Source organism: Danio aesculapii, chromosome 7 (genome assembly GCF_903798145.1).
Source record: "Danio aesculapii chromosome 7, fDanAes4.1, whole genome shotgun sequence".
Lineage (NCBI taxonomy): Eukaryota > Metazoa > Chordata > Actinopteri > Cypriniformes > Danionidae > Danio > Danio aesculapii.
In genome coordinates, this window is record NC_079441.1 from 68,667,885 (window position 1) to 68,684,260 (window position 16,376).

The 16,376-nt window shown below is 35.9% G+C and overlaps 1 protein-coding gene across 3 annotated transcripts in view; it reads right to left on the bottom strand.

Moving 5' to 3' along the window:
• myoz2a (myozenin 2a) overlaps positions 1-15,959 on the bottom strand; it is a 16,160-nt gene extending 201 nt beyond the window's left edge. Inside the window, exons 1-6 of one of the 3 annotated variants that reach the window (XM_056462412.1) lie at positions 15,821-15,959; positions 13,199-13,281; positions 10,125-10,291; positions 9,528-9,642; positions 5,626-5,809; positions 1-2,828 (exon numbers count right to left, since the gene is read on the bottom strand). The exon at positions 1-2,828 is cut by the window's left edge and continues 201 nt beyond it. In XM_056462412.1, coding sequence (XP_056318387.1) covers positions 2,582-2,828; positions 5,626-5,809; positions 9,528-9,642; positions 10,125-10,291; positions 13,199-13,280 — 795 coding nt within the window. In that variant the 5' untranslated portion in view covers position 13,281; positions 15,821-15,959 and the 3' untranslated portion in view covers positions 1-2,581. Of the gene's footprint in view, positions 2,829-5,625; positions 5,810-9,527; positions 9,643-10,124; positions 10,292-13,198; positions 13,286-15,820 lie in introns of all 3 variants that reach the window. The other 2 variants (XM_056462410.1, XM_056462413.1) reach the window with 2 other exon arrangements.
• Positions 15,960-16,376: the final 417 nt, after the last annotated feature.

A 16,376-nucleotide genomic window follows, 5' to 3' on the forward strand; every position in this document is an offset into this window, starting at 1 on the left:
ACTACATTGTAGTGTATACCTCTGTTTTACGGTACCATCCAAATGTTTTGAAGAATTTAGTGGCTTTAACAAAAGATAATAAACAGTTTTGACATTAATAATACATCTTTTTTTGATAATCAAATCAGAATTTTTTGAATGACTTCTGAAGGATTATGGGACACTGAAGAATATAGCAATGATGCAGAAAATTTAGCTTTGCATCACAGGAATAAATTAGAAATTAAAATATATTTAAAGAGAAACCAGTTATATTAAATTGCACTAATCATTAAAATTATTACTATTTCTAGTGTATTTTATTGATATAAATATAGCCCTGAAGTATGAAAGTTCATTTCCGCTACTAAATAATAATAAAAAGGTTATTGCGTCTTTTTAATCTTAGAATACAGACTTTAGTTATAATTTATGGGTTATTTTTTATCTCAGACTTAAACATTTTTCTCAGATTTGAGAATTATGAGTTATAAAATCTGAATTATGTGATAAAAAAGTCGCTATTATGAGTGATAAAGTCAGAATTTTGGCAACTTTTTATCTCAAAATTCTGAGTTAAAAAGTCAGAATTTTGTTATAAAACAGTCACAATTTTGAGTTATAAAGTCAGAACTTTTTTCATCTCAGAATTCTACGGTCGCCGAAAGAGCTTCACATGCTGCAATTTAAGGAAACATGCAATTACAAAGAACAAAGAATCGCACTGCATTTTCCCATAATGCAAACAACTAGTAAAATGTGCTGCATTTTCTCAGAACGCAAACATTTTACGAGAACACGCTGACATTTTTGCTCAGAATTGAGACATTTAAACTTAAAATTAGGAATTATAAAGTCAGAATTTTGAGGTAAAAAAGTTGCAATCATGAGTTATGAAGTCAAAACTGTTTTGTGACTTTTTTCTCAGAATTGTGAGATGTAAACTCAAAATTGTTTTATAATGTCAGAATTTTGAGATTTTGAGATGAAAAGTCAGAATTCTGAGACAGTCGCAGTTTCGGGTTTAAAAAAGGTGCAATAGCGAGTTATACCCAGCAGGCGCACAATGTCATAAGATGTTAATATTAGGTTAGATTGTGATGTCAGGTGACCAAAAATCAACGTCTAGCCAGTGTCTAAGGACAACATTATTTTGATGCCCAAAAACGACTTCAAATAATGTTGATATTTTGAGCCAACATCTTAAACCAACATCATGTTGATTTCATTTATTTGTCTGGTATGGCAACCAAAATCCAACGTCTGATAGACGTCATATTGGTAACGTTCACACAGGTCAAGCTGCAACATCATTTTATCTTTGGATGATGTTAAGCTAGACGTTGGACATTGACGTCGGCCTGACGTCGGGTTCTGACGTCAACGCAATTTTCATTTCCAAACAAAATGCAATGTCCACATGATGTTGGGGGTACAGCGTCAATCTGACGTCAGGTTGATGTCTTGTGCCTGCTGAATAAAGTCAGAAGCTTTTAAATCTTAAAATTCTGAAATCTTTATTTATTTATTTATTTTTTTTTTATTTTTTTACAAAATTCTGAAATAAAAAGCAACAAATTTGAGTTATAAAGTCAGATTTCTGTGATTAAAAAGTCACAATTCCAAATTATATAGTCAGAACTTTTTTTGTGACTTTTTATCTCAGAATTCTGACCTTTTTTATCAGAATTGAGAGATGTACAGCCAAAATGAGTCGCAATTATTAGTTGTGAAGTCTGACATTTTTTTCTGACATCTTTTATCTCAAAATTCTGACTTTTCTTTTTCTCAGAATTGTGAGATATAAACTCAAAATTCAGTTATTATGTCAGAATTCTGACTTTATAACACAAAATTGTGACTTTTTTAGATTTCTGACGTTTTTTCTCAGGATTGAAAGATTTAAACTCAATATTCTGAGTTGCGAAGTCAAAAATCTTACTTTAAAACTCATATTTGCAACATTTTATCTCAGAGTTATTACTTAAGATAATTCATAACTTAGAATTGAGAATTCACATCTCACAATTCTGACTTTATTACTCACAATTTTGAGTTTATAATCTTACAATTCTCAGAATAAAAGTCTCAATTCTGACATAAAGGCTGCGTTTGAAATCGCCTACTACTCGACTAGGTACTACATTTTAATTTGAATTTACTACACCTTCTATATAGTATGAATGTGAGTAGTTTGAGTGGAATTATTATACATATCATTATATTATTATATCATTATTACATGACCTACCCTTGCATTGCTTTACTCCCATTCATGAATTCTCTCGCATTGCATCTTGGGATAGTGCAGCGTCCAATTTCAGAATCTAGTCGGAAGTAGTCGGTCATCCGGGTATTTCTCGCATACTGATTTTTCGAATACTACTCGGCTCGCATACTGTTTTTCACACACTATCCAGTAGGGAAGTACGTGATTTCGGACGCAGCCAAAAAGTCAGAGTTAGCTTTTTCTTCGTTGGCAGAACAAACTTCCATATTGATGAGTCTTCTTTCAAAGACATTACGAATCCTGTTAATCCTAATTATTAAACTTTAGACTGGTAGTGAATAAGAGACAAGCTCATGTAAGCAAGACTAAAGTTCAGAGGTCATCAGACTCGGGGATGAATGTAGAAGACATGGATGAAATGGGCTCCAGAGGGATGCTGGGAAGGGTCAGAGGGCCGCTGTCGGTGACCCATCCTGAGGCCGTCCTGTTGAAAGTGGGTCGCTTGACAATAGCAGGGACTTCGGCTGCGGGACGGGGAACGACGAGTCCTGGATCCACATCTACAGATTTAACAGGGACTTTGGGAGCCTTGCCGAAACCGCCAAATGGAATGGCCACCCTTTAAATACAGGACATTCACCGTTTAACCAGACAACACAGAAGCAACCTTACAGCATAAAAGTGTTGCATAAATATACAGAACGACATTTTAGGTGATTTTATCCACTTGACTTGCAAAAAAAGGTAATTAACCATTTAAATATTTCATGATTCATAATTTTTGTGTGGTTTATTTATAAACTAATTTCGAGAGGATCACGTGCTCATGATCAACAAGGCTGGCTCCTCATTAGCTCTGTAATCTGACCCATTAGATGATTACGGAAGCATTATAAATAACCAGAGTTTTTCACTCCAGTTATCTTCGTCTTGAAGCCCCCCCCCCCCCCCCCCCCCCCCTACTTCCTCCCCCTTTTTCCGATAGGGCGACACGGTGGCCCAGTGGCTAGCACTGTTGCCTCACAGCAAGAACACCACTGGTCCAACCTCCTATCGGGCTGGTTGGTGTTTCTGTGCGGAGTTTACATGTTCTCCCCGTGTTCGCGTGGGTTTCCTCCGGGTCCCCCGGTTTCCTCCCACCGTCCAAAAACATAAACAATAGCCAATCGACTAAACCAAATTATCACCGAAAACAACACTAGTTTACACTTCTCACGCGGCGACAAGCAGGGGAGTTCTCGAGACCTACCTGAGCTCGAACTCCCCTCTCGCCCTTCTAACGGGAGGGAGCTCCGAGCTCGAGGATATTACGAGCTCAGGGCTCTCTCCCAGGACAGCATGCCAAATACACTTTATTGATTATCAGCTAAGTGTGAACTCTTGAACTTTAATTTATGGTTATGAGTTGCATTATTACCTTATAATTATCGACTTTTTATGTTAAAAGTCTGCAATTTAACATTTATTGACAATTTAAGTCATATAATGGCCCGTTTCAACTGAGTAGTACGGTACAGTACAGTACAGTATGGGTTGGCACGCTTTTAAGCTTTTTCCACTGTCAAAAGCTACCTAAAAATCAAACCGTACCACTTTTTGGGTACCCTTTCGAGTACCTAGCACAACAAAAGCGAACAGAGAAGCGTCACAAGCCAGGAGAAAGAAAACAAAGGAAACGCCATTTTTAAATACACAGCTGTAATACTATATACATATAATAACGAGCCATGGTCGACCTGCTTAAACAAACCTTGTCGTCGTCATGATGAACAGCCACAAAGCCAAGAAGAACAAAATCTATTTGTTTTACGAGACCGTCTGAAAGCGCGAGTGGTTTCACTTTCTCCAGAGAGCTCGCAGGTGCTCGCATCACATCTACATGTGAAATAACGAACTTCTTGAGCTGATGATAATAACGTGCGCTTGATTATTAAAGTGCTTCTGACATCCTATCCTTTCAGAAACTGACAAACGCCAGAGTGACGGGTGAAAAAACAAAGGAGCAGCCCAAAAAAGGAGCAAATGATTCTCTCAGTAACCTAAAACATGAACTAACTGACATGATTAACTATTATCATCACTGTTTGGACTATTATGAACTTGAAATGATGGAAATACTGTCTAACAGAGGCTACATGTGCTGGTGAAGATTAAACACAAAGATGAGAGGTTTGCACTGACTGTGGGCTGTATGTTGCGTGTTGTTTTTGAACCCAAATAAGGACTAAATGTATGCTGTGTGTAGTTTTTCTGTAGTTGGTAACATATCGGAGACTGTAAGGGGCTGTATGTGTTCATATATGTTGCATTTATTAATTTTATATAACAGCAGACGTTACAGCAGGCTATTTCATCATTGATCTGCAGTTATAATCAAATCATGTTCATAGAAAGGTTAGTAATGAACATTTATACACAGGTATTTATGTATGAAGCATCTGTTTTGTGAGAAGTGCTTCTCGTATGATATGTGAACGACCCGTACAGCTTTACTTTGACATTTCCTCGAGCGAGAATGACGTCGACTGAAACTTTCTGTCGTACTCCATGCCCACTGAAAGGGTACCCATTTTGGAAGTGGAAACGCGAGCCTGAAAAAGGTGACCCGTAGCGAACCGTACCACTCAGTGGAAACGGGCTATAAGACTGTGGTCCTCGCAACTTTTTATCACCACGGACAGGTCGATGCTTGACAATTTTAACACGGCCCGAGGAGTTGCATTGCTGCAACTCTGATACAAGTTTTATTCATAGAGAAAATTAAAAAGCAATGCAGTGTTTGTACAACACACATAATATGAAGCTGATTGGTCAGTTCTTGTCACGTGACTCACTGTGCACTCGCGGCATTCGGAAGATATTTTCAACTTGGTGTGCCTGGAAGGTGCAAGTGCACACAAGCCGGTCTTGCATGTTGCTCCTCCATTGAAAATAAGGAACTTGCACGCGGAAAAAAAACGTGATATGTGAACGCCCGCCGTCATTTGCGATCTCCAGCAGTTGATATTCTTCCTGCACAGACATGCTGGATTCACCTGATTTGTTTACAAATGGGTTGCAGATTCATTCCTTGGCAGTTCGTGGGTCCTTCACTGGACCTTTTCCCCTTCGCAAAGAAACTTTCCAAAGACGTCTGTTTCTTACTCATTTTGTTAGCTTGTGGGTTAAATTTTGGTGCTCAAGTTACCGAAATGTACCCGAAAGAATACGGTCATTTTTCAAAATAAAAGATAACTCAGACTTAGATAATAAATAAAACTAAATAATTAATGATTTCTTTTGCAGCCCGGTACCAATTGATCCACGGACTGGTACCAGTCCACGACCCAGGGATTGGAGACCACTGATATAAGGTACACTCTCATTTGCAATGCTTATTAAAATATTGGTAATGAATGCCTCCAAACCCTGCAGACCTGTTGAAGCTCTTGTATTGAGGGATCTGCTGTGTGCTCTCGGGTTCAGGGACGCGGGCCAGCAGTGTTTGGGCCAGGGCAGGGTCACTGGTGAGGGCTTGCTCCCAGGGAGACTGGTAGGATTTGGGCATTGCTGTACAGTTGAACTTCTCTGCTGGAACATCCTTCAAGGGACCACCGTAACCTATCAAACACATGGAAAACAACCTGAGGTGATCGACGCACCAACAACATTTTGACTAGTTATTTTTCCACAATACATTGACATGATTAAAGATAAAACTCACTATAATCAGTAATTCTGTATACATTAGATTAGACAATGATCTTCTATATGCCTAATGTACTTAAAGTGTTCACACTACTCTCAAATAACTGCTAGCGCCCCCTGTTAGCCGTTGGTAAGGTAGCATATCAGCTAGCTTATCATTTAATCTACAGTAAAAGGTTTCATAATGTCCTAAACATGCTGTGGAGGGATGCAGGGACCCTTCAGAATGAGTATCCCTCAAACCGATGTTCACTGGCAGCCCAAAAACAAGCGTTATGTAATGTGGGTGTTCTGTCACATATCAGGCTCACGCTGTGGACAATTTCCTTCCTGAGTTTATCGGCCTGAAGGAAATGCTGGATTTTTAGCAATAAGGGAAGCTCATGACAGCAGAGAAACCATGATAACAGCAAGGGGGCTTCAGGTTTAGACTGTTATTATGAGGCAGAGCGACGCCTGAGATATGCTGATGAGGTATGAAACATTTCTCAACAGTTTCTGTTTGTGGACAGATATAGAAGCCTTTTGCTGTTTAAATATGATAAAAATATTGTTTATGCATTTAAGTGACCAGAAGCCAAATCAAATGACAAATTCAGATTTGATTAAGATACTATATCTTCTTCTATGGAATCCATTGTGATATAATAAAATAAAATGCAATAAAATAAATAAAAAAATAATAAAAAATATCAAAATTAAAAACATTTTTATTTAAAATTAAATAAAGAAATAAAACAAAATAAAATGCAAAGCAATACAATAAATAAAATAAAAAATAAATAAAAATATAAAATAAAATATAAAATGAAATAAAAGAAAAGAAAAAATAAAATAAAATAAAATATAAATATAAATAAAAAAAGTAATAAAGAAAAGAAATAAAATAAAACAAAAAAATGCAAATAAATAAAATAAAATAAAATAATTAAAAAAAAAATATTTTTACATATAAAATGAAATCAAATGAAATGAAAAAATAAAACAAAATAAATAAATAAAACAAAATGAAATGCAAAGAAATACAATAAAATAAATAAATAAATTACAATAAAATAATAAAAAAAATTTATATAAATAAAAATATTAAATAAAATATAAAATGAAATAAAAACATAAAATAAAAACTAAACTAAACTAAAATAATAATAAAAATATGTATATATATATATATATTTATAAATAAAAAATTAAAAAACAAATAAATCAAAATAAAATGCAAATAAATAAAATACAATTAATAAAGAATATAAAATATTTTGTACATAAATTAAAATCAAATTGAATGAAAAAATAAAACTAAATAAAATGCAAAGAAATACAATAAAATAAACAAATAAAGTACAATAAAATAAAATAAAATAAAATTTTATAAAAAATATCAAATTAAATATAAAATCAAATAAAAGAAAAACAGAGAAGAAAAAATTTAATAAAAATATAAATATAAATAAAAACAAAAAATTTTATATTAAATAAAGAAAAGAAATAAAATAAAACAAAATAAAATGCAAATAAAAATAAAATTAAATAAAAAATATGAAACATTTTTATATGAAATTAAATAAAATGAAATGAAAAAATAAAACAAAAGAAATAAAATAAAACTAAATAAAATGCAAAGCAATACAATACAATAAAATAAATAAGATAAAGTACAATAAAATAAAATATAAATCTTTAATAAAATTAAATAAAATTACAAATTAAATTAAATTAAATTAAATTGCAAAGCTCTAAAATAAAATAAACCATAAAATAAAATAAAAATATATAAAATAAATTAAATATTAGTTGCAAACAATATTCTATAATAAGATATACTATATTTCCCTAAAGCAAAAAATAAATAGCATAACATAATAACACATAAAAATAAATAAATAATTGCTGCATAGCGTGTCACCAGTTTCATATTGTGAAACTTCATCTGATTTGAATCTTGTTTATTTATCACCAAAAATTCCTCTTCTGGTTTTCATATCGTCTCCTCCCTCTCTAAATGAAACCTCAAAGCCACTAAAATAGCAGCGTGTACAGTAAATCTCTGTTCATCTTTCAGTGTAGGAATGCTGAATCAGCCCATGGGAGTTATAAGGAAAGGATCTGTTTAAGATGTAATTGCGGACACTAAAAGGACACAGGAAACACTTAACTAACTTCCTGTTGGGACTCGATGGCCACCGTTTACACAGACATTACACATGACCAGATGCAAAAGAAGAAGTAAACAACATGTACAGTACCACAAACAATACAGTTGAAGTCAAAATGATTCACCCTCAGGTGAACTTTTTATACTTTTTCAAATGTTTCCCAAATGATGTTTAACAGAGCAAGGAATTTCTCACAGTATTTCCTATAATATTTTTTCTTCTGGAGAAAGTCTGATTTTTTTTATTTCAGCTAGAATAAAAGCAGTTTTTAATTTTTTTAAAAGGATTTTAAGGTCAATATTGTTAGCCTTTAAGCAATTTTTTTCGATAGTCTACAGAACAAACCATCATTATACATAATGTTATACATTATACTAATTAACCTAGTTAAGCCTTTAAATGTCACAAAACATATACAGGGGCTAATAATTCTGACTAGGTATTCTGACTAATTCTAAGTAGGTAGTGCTGTCGCCTCACAGCAAGAAGGTTGCTGGTTCGAGCCTCGGCTGGGTTCAGTTGGTGTTTCTGTGTGGAGTTTGCATGTTCTCCCTGCGCTCGCGTGGGTTTCCTCCGGGTGCTCCGGTTTCCCCCACAGTCCAAACACATGCAGTACAGGTGAATTGGGTAGGCTAAATTGTCCCTAGTGTATGAGTGTGAGTGAGTGTGTATGGATGTTTCCCAGAGATGGGTTGCGGCTGGAATGGCATCCGCTGCGTAAAACATGTGCTAGATAAGTTGGCGGTTCATTCCACTGTGGCGACCCCGGATTAATAAAGGGACTAAGCCGACAAGAAAATGAATGAATAATAATAATTATTATTATTAATATTATTATTAAAATAAATAAATAAATAATAATAGTAATAATAAAAATAATTAAATAAACCTGTAGACCTGTCGGCGCAATATCCTAGTGGTTAGCGCGTCTACATATGGTGCAGTAGCAAGTCAGGGCGTCCCGAGTTCGAATCCCAGCTCGAGGACATTTCCCAACCCGTCTACATATGGTGCAGTAGCAAGTCAGGGCGTCCCGAATTTGAATGCTCGAGGACATTTCCCTACCTCTCTCTCTCCAACTTCGCTTCCTGTCTAAATACTGTCCTATCTAAAAAAGGACAAAAAAATACACCTTAAAAAAAAAAAAAAAAAAAACCTATAGGCCTGAATGACTTGAGCAAAAGGAGAATTTATGACAGGTTTATTTTTCAGCGCCCCCTATTGGCATATTTGGATGTACAAAATTGCCTAATACATATATATTAAACTGAGTTAGGTTTGAACATTGCATTGAGTATATAGAGGTCAAAACGTGCCATGCCACACCACTGAACTGACATAAATTCCCACATATTTACAGTTAATAAACACTGAAACACACACACACACACAAACACAGGCAACCCCCCCACCCCCCACCCAATGTAATAGGGTTGCAGTATCTTAAATTCTTTAAGAGATGCCTGTGGACTAACCTGGAGCAATATTGTCAGGATTGAGCGTATTTGGTGCCTGATCAACTCCAAGACAGTTTTCATCACTTAAAATGTTTGTCATCTCAGCACTTGGACCAGGAAAAACAGCATCAGTCTGAAAAAAAGTTCATGTTCACTGCATTGGGATTATTTGGATATCATATAACCATACGCATGTGTTAGCCACATTCTCAATTCAGTATGTGGTGCAGATGTAAATGTCTGGTGTGGGCCGGATCTGGGCCAGAATAAAAGCAAACTGTGGCCCATAATAGGGTCTTTTCTGGTTCATTTGGTTGAATTCTGGCTGATATGTGATATTGCTATGGCTTAACTGTGGCCCAGATCTGGCAAACATGAGTGGACCGCCCAAGTACAATCATTCCATGCGGTATGTGGGCCGGATGTAAGTGTCTGGTGTGGGCTGGATTTGATCCACATGAATTTTGCTAGCTGGGTCGTGAGGAAATGTTCATTTTTGTGTGAGCTGTCCCTTTAAGAGCTATTATTAAGGCGTATCTTGGCTCCACTGGAAGTCTGCTGAGGCCTTCTATGGGTCCCGGAACCCAAGTTGAGAATGAAGCAAATTACACTTACACTGTGCTGTACGTTGACTTCATTCTGAATACTCTCAAATGTGTATTTCTCGGAGCGCTTCTGACGCATCTTGAAGAGACGTGAGCCCCTGTTTGAAGCCAGGGAAAGTTCCTCCAACATGATCTCCTTTGGTGCGCTGACTTTCTTACCCAGGTCCATCTCTGCTTCTGTGAAAAAGAAGGAAAAATGAAAAGCTGAAAGACACAAAACAATACAGCTACACCATACTCAACCCTCTAAGTACACCTTGGCTATTGAGTTGCCATTTATGGAGCCAGATCAGTCTCAAAAATAATCTATTTTCATAATGAAATTCATAAACAATTCACATTTACAAAATTGAATTCATAAATTCAAAATACAAACCGTAAATACACAAATCCATTTAGTACACTCAAAACACAGTTCATAAATGCACAAATCCAATTCATCCATTTTCTTTTCTGCTTAGTCCCTTTATTACTAAGGGGTCGCCACAGTGGAATGAACCGCCAACTTATCCAGCATTTGTTTTACACAGCGGATGCCCTTCCAGCTGCAACTCATTCACACACATACACTGTGGACAAGTTAGCTTACCCAATTCACCTGTACCACGTGTCTTTGGACTTGTGGGGGAAACAGAAGCACCCAGAGGAAACCCACGCAAACACGGGGAGAACATGCAAGCTTCACACAGAAACGCCAAATGACCCAGCTGGGGCTCGAACTAGCGACCTTCTTACTGTGAGGCGATTGTGCTACCCACTGCGCCACCCGTGCTGCTCCCAGATCCAATTCGTCAATTCATTCATTTTCCTTTGGCTTAGTCCCTTTATTTATCGGGGGTCACCACAGCGGAATGAACCGTCAACTATTCCAGCATATGTTTTACACAGCAGATGCCCTTCCAGCCTCAACCCAGCACTGCGCCGGTTTCCCCCACAGTCCAAAGACATTCGGTACAGGTGAGTTGGGCGTAGTGTATGAGTGTGTGTGTAAATGAGAGTGTATGGGTGTTTCCCAGCACTGGGTTGCAGCTGGAAGGGCATCAGATGCGTAAAACATATGCTGGAGTAGTTGGCCGTTCATTCCGCTGTGGTGACCCCTGATAAATAAGGAACTTAGCCGAAGGAAATAAATGAATGAAGAAATGTAACAGCCTGTATTTTAGATATTACTTAGAAATGGGAGTAGCATGCTTTGAATTTATTAATAGGCTAGTTTGACTGTTTTAGCTAATTTTATCGACCACTTAGGCTAGTTTTGTTGCAAATATTTGGAAACTCTAAACATAACTGAATATCGACGTCAAAACACTGCAGATTATAATAAAACGAGCGTGAATTGCAGCTCCCGCCAAAAACTGAAGGAACCGACAACAAACAATATGATTCACATGTAAATCTCCGTCTAATTATATGTGCTAGACAATAATTTAATCCCTTCCGTGTCAAATTTGGTCGAACAAGGCTAGGCTACGTGCGATTTACTCACATTCTAGATTTAATGATCATCGCAAGAACAGTTTTCCCGCTGATATCTGATTGAGTTATTACTGAGGGTCACTCGGGGCTCTTCAGGAATATCAAAGGATGAAAATGAATCCCGCAGGAATGTTCTTACAGCTGTCCAGCATCGTCTTGCAGTCCAATCCCGAAATACACTTCAAAACAGAGGATGAACAGCTCGCGGTAGGTTTAGCCTGGTATTTTCAGTAGTCCAGGGTGTGGTTTATTTAATCACTATTAAATTTGAATAATCAACAGTTTATTAACATTTGTTATTAGCTGAATATGATGAACCAGTAAGCAACCGAAAGCAAAATTACTGGTTAGTACACTATAAAAATATGTTTTAATGAACAGTTTCTGTATTTTGTGATTCACAAGAGTTTTCTGTTTATTTACGGTTGTGAATTGCGTAAATTGCGTTGATCTCTGCTCTCGACGTCTGATGCTGAAAATTCAATACAGCTTGACAAAGAGACTTTATTGACATTTTAGTCTTTTGAAAAAATGTAATGTATAAGAAATAACATGTAGAGAAATAAGTCTGTAAAATAAGAGAAAATACTATCAGTTTAGTACAAGGTTTTTGTAGTGTAATTGTCACGATCACCAGCGATCATACTCCCAGATCGCTGGTAATCATGACAGTAATATACAACACCAACCCAGAGAATATATCACTTTAAACTATTAAAAATGTTCAGAAAATTCACTTTCCCAGGTTTAAAGTTCAGGATAAAGGTCCAATAAAGCAATTCAAAAGCATAAATAAATGGGGTAAAGTAAAAACATGAATTACAAAATACGGGAAAATTACAGATATTTTTTACAGGCAAAAAATCTGATAATTTCTGATAATATATCACATATGTGCTAAATAATCAATACAAGCTAATGCAATTTAAAGGTTGGTCACATTTAAGCTACTTATCAGTAGGCCCACATAGAATCTGCACGTGCAGAAATCCACAGATAACTTGGGTAAATGTGTGTAAATTTATATTTATTCAGCTTTTAAATTAATTTTAGTAATATTATTGACTATATAAAAATGTTCATTTGATTTTATTTAGAATACAATTTGTTAAGTAATATTCTTTCTTTTAGTAGAGATATTATATGAGAGACTTGCTCTGTTTACCAAATAAGTGGACCTAAATGGCATCGTAAACATTAAATAAAAGTTAAAAATGTATTATTTTTTTATTTCGTATATTAAGTTTTTAGTTATGATGCTCCCAAAATCATTCCACATAAATCCACAGATTTTTTACAAAATTCTCTGCAGAAATAGCAAAAAATGTCCGCAGATTCTGCCTGGCCCTACTCATCAGTTTATTTTTAGTTTAGTTTAATAAAAAAACTCTAATCAATATTAGCTTAAATAAAACATTAGTTACTTGACGATAGGAATACAAGCCAAATGTCAAACAGCAAAAAATTATTCATGATAAATTTAATTGCTAATATAACCGAGTATATTCATTTATTCATTCAGTTCACAGATTTTTGTAGAAATAGTAAAAAATGTCGGCAGATTTTGTCTGGCCTCAGTACTCAGTGGTAATAAATCAGTGTCTGTACCGTCGTTGGCGTGGATTTCTCTACAAATAGCCGCTGCCTGCATTTTCCTCTCCTGTGTTGACATCAGACTATGCTGAGACATGCTGTCTGTGGAAAAAAACAAACAAACAAAAAAAAAAACACAGTTTGGGAATGTGAATCTCCAATTTGCCCCTTGCAATCTCACACTTACTTCAACCAGGACAACACACAAACACACACTCATGATCACACTGACAGTGGAGTGGTGACATTTATTACAGTACAGCTGCTGGAAGGCTGACACTAGCAGATCCCTTTAAATAACCCGCAGCATTTAAACATGACGTAAGAGCAAAGGCAGCGCTTCTGTGTGCTTCAGCAGAGACGGAGAATCCATACGCCTCATTCTGTCTCTTCGGGACAGAACAGAGCGGCTCAAGGTGTGATGTCACACCACACTGGTCAGTGTCCACATATACTACTGACACTGTAGAAAATGCTGTCCCAACTCAAATCCTGTAAGTTGACTGAATTGTTTTAACAAATTTAGGTAGATTGAACATAAAACAATTAAGTCGTCCCCGAAAAAACTCAAGAATTTTGTGTATTCAACTCATTTTAGAAAAGCAGCAAAAATACATATTTATTTTGAGTGCACTTTAAAATTAAATTGGCTGCTTGTTCAAACTACTTAATTAAAATGAGCTGAAACAACACAATTCTTGAGATATTTTGGGCACAACCTATTAGTTTTACCCAACCCAGGCTCATTATTGATACGTACCCCTGTATACATTTCTGGACAGTGCGAAATATATCCAAGGAGGTACTTTTTTTTGCAGGTTTTTTTTTCGCAAATCCACCAGAGGCCGCTGTGTATGCTTTTTCAGATCTCTAATTTCTATTACGAGCTCCATTCGCGCCTACTATTCTCACGTAAATCCACCAGAGGCTGCTGTTGACTGACCGATACCCCCACCCACCCTCTTCCCTAAACCGAGTGTTTTCAAAAGCACAGATTGACCCTCATAAAAAAAAAAAAAAAAAAAAAAAAGTCGTCGCAGCGTCATACCGCCCATATCCTCCGTTTTAAAGACCAAATGCAGCCAAACATAGCTCTGGCTACATTATTCACGCTCTCCAAAAGTGTATACAGCAGCACAATGAGCCTGTGTTGGTTTCAATCCACTTAAATTTGTTTACTTAATGGATTTGTGTTGGGACAACATTAGGAATTGTGTTCAACCCAGCATTGTTTACAGTGTTAAAACAGATTTACAATTCACATTTACAAAATCCAATATGATTCAAACACAATTTATAAAGACGCATTCACAGTTCCACACAATTCCTTCACGTGGTCACAACACAAATTGATTTAGTTAATGTAGTGGATTGAACATTAATGTATTAATACTGAAATGATTTTGGCATAAAACAAAAATAAATCATTGGAACTCATACAATGTACTTTTGGCTAATACCACAAATATAAAACACTCTTAAAAACTGGGCTGTTTTTACCCAATGTTGGGTCAAATATTGACAACTTAAATTTTTTACAATTTTTCAATTAAATTTAAATGACACTTTAAACCCAACAGTTGGGTGTTTCCACAGTTGACCCAATATTGGGTTAAAACTACCAAGCATTTTTAGAGTGTGTACAACTCAAGACTTCTTTGTTTTGTGCTCCAGGGGCAGATTTCAGCTTAGTTGTTTTGTTATGCTAGTGTGAACTTGAAGTTTTAACCCTTGTGTGCTGTTGGGGATGTTTTTGGGGTGATTTTGAATATTAATTTGGACACAACTTTCTCTGTGTTTCAGAAAATGGAAAGAGTTTTGGTGCCAAACCTTACTTTGACACATATTTAGGGAAAATGCTTTAACATTTTTCAAAAACTCAACAATACACTCTTGGCAAAATGACTACCATTTTGTTATGTTCTGGGCTGTTTTTGCCCCCATTGACTTCCATTACAATTAAATATTTTAATTGCAAAGCCATGGCAACAAAAAATCATGCATTCTTAATATTTGGTGGTTTTCCCTGTTGGGAAGAAGTCAGATTTGTCATTTTTACTGTTGATCATCAGTTGCAGTACAAAAAAAGCTTAGTTTCTAGCTTTTATATGGAGTACAGTGTGTGTCTGTGAGAGACAGAGACCTTTGCACACTTACCTTGATATGTTTGAGAAAATCAAAATAAGCAGCTCAGCTCTCAGAACATAGTAAACATAGTAAGTGTATTTATGCACACACACACTCTGCTGTTTGACAGAACTCCATATAAAAGCCAGAAACTTGTTTTGCACAGGCCTATCTAAGGGTTAATCCTGCCAACTGATGATCAACAGTAAAAATGACCAATTTAACCTCTTCCCAACAGGGAAAACCACCAACAATCAAAAATGCATGATTGTATGCCGTCATGGCTTTGCTATAAAAAAAATTATTATAATGAAAGTCAATGGGGGCAAAAACAGCCCTTAACATAACGAAAGGGTAGTAAATTTGAACAGCACACAAGGGTTAAGTCAGTTTAATGTAATTAGATGGACTTGATTCAACTTAAAAACTGAAGCCAGCAGTCATTTTTACAGCACAACCCACAAAATCATGCAATGTGAAAATTACGTGCATCAGTCTGGTTTACTGTACCTGTGCTGGGTCAGTTGTGTCTGGATGAGGGCTGAATGCACTGGTTCTCTGTGTGGGATGGGAGTGAGCGCCTCTGGACCGCCGGGGTGAAGGGTGTCAGAGGGAGGACCGGCTGCTCGTCTGTCCGCTTTCAATAGCACACGGTTATAAATAGCACTGATCACACACACTGACAGACATACGTTAACCGTTTGGAGTGTAACGGAGACAGCAGGTGTCTGCTCAGGTTATGACTTCACTGTGTTTGTACAGTTTATTTATTATGGGTCATTCTGGGGTTCTGAATTGGTCAGACAAAGTTGTGGTCAACATGGACTACACTGTAAAAAATAACCGTATTTTGTGATTCATGTTTTTATATATTTTTGATTTTAGCTCTGTTTATTTATGCTTATGCATCATGGGGCCTTGATCTTTCTTCCATTTTTGATCTTTTTTTTATTAATTCAATTTAATTAATCTTTATTTCTATAGCGCTTTTGCAATGTTGTCAAAGCAGCTTAACATAGAAGTTCTAGTAAGTGTTGCATGCAAAACTGTTGCAAACAATTTATTT